At 37.0% G+C, this 4,050-nt stretch overlaps 1 protein-coding gene across 1 annotated transcript; it reads right to left on the bottom strand.

Annotated features, from left to right (window-relative positions):
- Nucleotides 1-2,300: 2,300 nt before the first annotated feature.
- On the bottom strand, nt 2,301-3,239 carry LOC123248557 (olfactory receptor 6C76-like). Its single transcript, XM_044677374.1, has one exon. It carries the CDS (start codon nt 3,234-3,236, stop codon nt 2,301-2,303), a length of 936 nt encoding a protein of 311 aa, XP_044533309.1. The 5' UTR covers nt 3,237-3,239.
- Nucleotides 3,240-4,050: the final 811 nt, after the last annotated feature.

The following is a 4,050-nucleotide window of genomic DNA, read 5'->3' on the forward strand; positions in this document are numbered from 1 at the left end:
GTGGAAGGGGAAAAGCTCTCCAGTCAAACCCAGAAGATTCACCACAGACTTGTATTAGCTGTCTCATTTTAGGGATCTGCTACTTAGGTCAATCATTCAATTCTGCAGTCTGAATTATATTTGATCATCACCAACACCATTATTCATCAAAATCATGAAGAAAGTCATCTCTGAAGACCAACAGCTATTTATATCTAGCTAAGTTTAGTTTTGTCATTTAGTAGATGAATTAGGCCAAAAGTTGCCAAGACATGTGGCAGAATTCCATTCAAAGACTTTTTCCAAGGGGATTTGCCTAGCTGTTTATCAGTTAGTTTTTACCTTAATCCTTTAAACCTTTATCTTCACCCATAATTCCTTTGATCCTCATACCCTCAAGATATTCCTGTTATCTTTAAATTAAAATAGTTACCTGTTGCTGAGATCTGCTTCTAGTCTAGTTCATCATCTCTAAGAAGTTGGAAATGATTCCCTGGATGGGGGATTTCTCAGGCTAATTATCAACTCTTGCCTGAGATTAACTCCTACTCAGTTCAAGATCCTCTGTATCAATTCACAGTCAGATCAATATAATCAATATTTCGTCAAGAAGATACTAAGATATATATCTTCAAGGAAACAGGGTTTTGTCCTGTTTTCAATTGAGATTCTAAGTGTCAGTCTTCTGACCTTCCCCAGAGGGAAACACTGAATAGAGAGCAGCCTAGTGAATATTATCCTAACAAAATAAAATCCTCAAAAGTATATTCAAATGAATCCAACTAGAAGTACATTGCTGTATAATTCACTTATATTCTTCAGTATTTCAGTGAATCTATAATATCACTGCAGGACTGGCTATTAATAACTGAAAAATGATAAGCCCTTGTATTCATTATCAGTTAATAAGGATTAGGCCATCTATTTCCTCTTTTCCACTTAGCATCTACTTTCATCTCATGACAAAATAAAAATTGAGAGGAAAATTACAAAGTAAAATAGGGATGGGTATTTTATCTAGTGATGCCAACACTCTTGTAAAGCTTAACTGGTTGCTCTCTGGCATTCACTCGCTTTCTCCCCTTTTAATGCTTCCAAAGGTGGCAAATCTTTCTCATATAGATGCAAATTTAATTTTGAAAATAATAGAATCTAATTGGTGAAAGAATTGAATGAAAAAAGAAAGTAATAATGTTTTAAGTAAAAAACAGAGAAGGGCTAGAGATTACTGAAAACTTTTTTGTGTGTGACACAAAGTAGCCCTGAAACAGCTTCCAAAGGGGAATTCCAAAACTGCTACATGTATTGCAATATCAATAGTAATTAATTTTCCCTGCCAATCTTTTATGAGATCTCAAATTGGCCCTTGTCCCTAATAATTTGCCTTTGGAGAACCCCCTGACTGGCCCTGTTTGAAGACTGAACAATAAATCATAAAGCACCCACTTAGCACTCTAGACAGTACTAAGTGCCCTTTTTGTTTTAGTTTCTCTTATTGCATCTAGGTGGCTCTCATATCCTCTTTCCCAGGCCTCTATATAATTGGTCAGTTGTTCTTTGCCTTTATTCTCTACAGTGTATATACAAATGACCCCAAGTTCTTTAGTTTAGTGGAAATTCCTGTTTTTGGTGTCTTTTCTGAAAATGGATTCCCAGAGCATGACTCTGTGTACTGTATGGTGACCAATGAGCATTCTCTCCCTTGTCTTGATTAAAGATATGTTCTATTATATCTACTTACATATCTTTTTTCAGTTTGACACTCTCAAATAACTATTTATAAAATCCTTAGTCATTTGGAAAAATTTGAAGAGGTTTGTTTATAAAAAATGTTATTAGTTTCACCTCTGTGTAATCAACAAAGACATATAGGTGATGGTTATTTGAGATGTTGCAAATGGATATGAGCAGCTAGAGAATGAGGTCAAGAGAGGAGAATACATGCAATGATCAGAAAAAAAAGGGGGATAGAAGAAATAAGAGATCACTGAAATCTTTGAAGGTCTCCTCTGTGTAGATGGAAAATTTGCCACACCTGAGCTACATTCCCAGGATCCTTTTAAGTACATCCTCATTTGATGTACAGGGGATTGGGAGATAAATTTGGCTGAGACTCACATGGCAGGGCTCTTTTGGGGCAGGTGTGGGTCTCTGGCTCTATGCTCTGCTCACTTGGCTGAAGGAATCCTTTTCCCTCTCATTTTTTGTTATTTTTAAATTCTTTAATTTAAAATACCAAGAGTATTTATTCATTTTTACTCCTACACCTCTTATTTACTTAACTGTGACTTTGTTTCCACTTAATTGATTCTTGAAAATGATCATTTATTTGAGTTAAACATCTTTCTGACCATGTCCTTAAAGACTTGCTTCACTTGCTGATTCCTCAGGGTATAAATGAAGGGGTTTAACATGGGAGCAACAGAAGTATTCAGCACAGCTACCCCTTTGGTCATAGCCACTCCTTCCTTTGCTGAAGGTTTGACATACATAAAGATACAACTTCCATAGGAGATAGAGACGACAATCATGTGAGAGGAACAAGTAGAAAAGGCCTTTTTCCTTTGCTGGGCAGAGGGGATTTTCAGGATGGTTCTAAGGATGTATACATAGGACAAAATCACTAATGCCAAAGTGAGCATGAGTGTGAACACAGCCAAGCAAAAACTCATGACTTCTAAGACTTCAGTGTCTGTGCAAGAGATCATCAGGACAGGAGAAGAGTCACATGCAAAATGATCAATGATATTGGAGTCACAGAACTCCAATTGGAGGCCCATGATGACTGGTGGAAAGACAATGAGTAAAGCTGCCAGCCAAGAGCTGATTACAAGCTGATTGCAAACTTTGTTGCTCATGATGGTTGTGTAGTGTAGGGGTTTGCAAATGGCCACATAGCGGTCATAGGACATGGCTGCCAACAGAAAAAATTCTGTTGTACCTAGAAGGATAAAAAAGAATAATTGAGCTGCACAAAAATTATAGGAAATTGTCCTGTCTCCAGTTAAAATAGTGACCAGGAATCTTGGAATTGAGACAGATGTAAATGAAATTTCTAAAAAGGAGAAATTCCTAAGGAAGAAGTACATGGGAGTTTTGAGGCGAGAGTCCAGCAAGGTGAGAGTGATAATGGCTAGGTTACCAGTAACACTCAATACGTAGGTAAAAAACAGAAAGAGGAAAATCCACACTTGTAGCTCTGGGTCATCTGTCAGTCCCAGGAGGATGAATTCTGTCACTGATGTTTGATTTCTCATGGCTGACTCTTGACTTCTACTAGTCCTATATATAAAAGCAAAAAATAAAAAAAATAAATTCATTTGTAAGTCAAAAATGTTTTTCATCATACCTCTGTTCTTTAAACTACTGTGCAAAGAATAGAGGAAATTGGTAAAATGTTAACTGAAGAAATGAGTAATCTTACTTCCAACCAAATCTTGAGAAACTGTCCTCAGGAGCAATCTTCTGAAATGGCCTGTGTTTGAATATATATTGGCTCCTAACTTGTTAAACTAGCAAAGGTGTTTAAAACTGAACCAATTATCTTTGCTTCTACTGTTGTAAATTTTTTCTTCTTCCTGACTTTTCTATTATTGTGGAAGCTTCTGCTATCCTCCTAGTCACTTAGGCTCACAGCATGTATCATTTTTATCTCCTCATTCTCTCGCCCTTATATGTAATCAGTTACTAAATCTACATCTGTAATATCTCTCATATATGCCTCTTTCTCCCCTCTGGAACAGCCACTATTCTGGTGTAGATTGGTCACATCACCTCCCTCCCCCTAGTCAATCAACTTTTCTGGCTCTCTGTCACCTCAATAATCATCATGAAATTCTCTGTTCAGCTCTAAAAGCCCTCTAGAACTTTTCTCCTTCTTCCTTTTCCAATCTTATTACCTTTTTTCTCTCTTCCATGTACTCTGTGATCTAGGAACATTGTATTCTTTGAACAAGGAGTTTATACCTTGAACAAGACTATTTTCCGAATGAACATTTTCACTATCTCTCTCCCCCACCTCCTAGTACTGGAACCCCCCTTCCTCCTCATCGCTTCCTTTCAGCTTCCTTC

The sequence above is a fragment of the Gracilinanus agilis genome, chromosome 5 (assembly GCF_016433145.1).
Source record: "Gracilinanus agilis isolate LMUSP501 chromosome 5, AgileGrace, whole genome shotgun sequence".
Classification (NCBI taxonomy): domain Eukaryota; kingdom Metazoa; phylum Chordata; class Mammalia; order Didelphimorphia; family Didelphidae; genus Gracilinanus; species Gracilinanus agilis.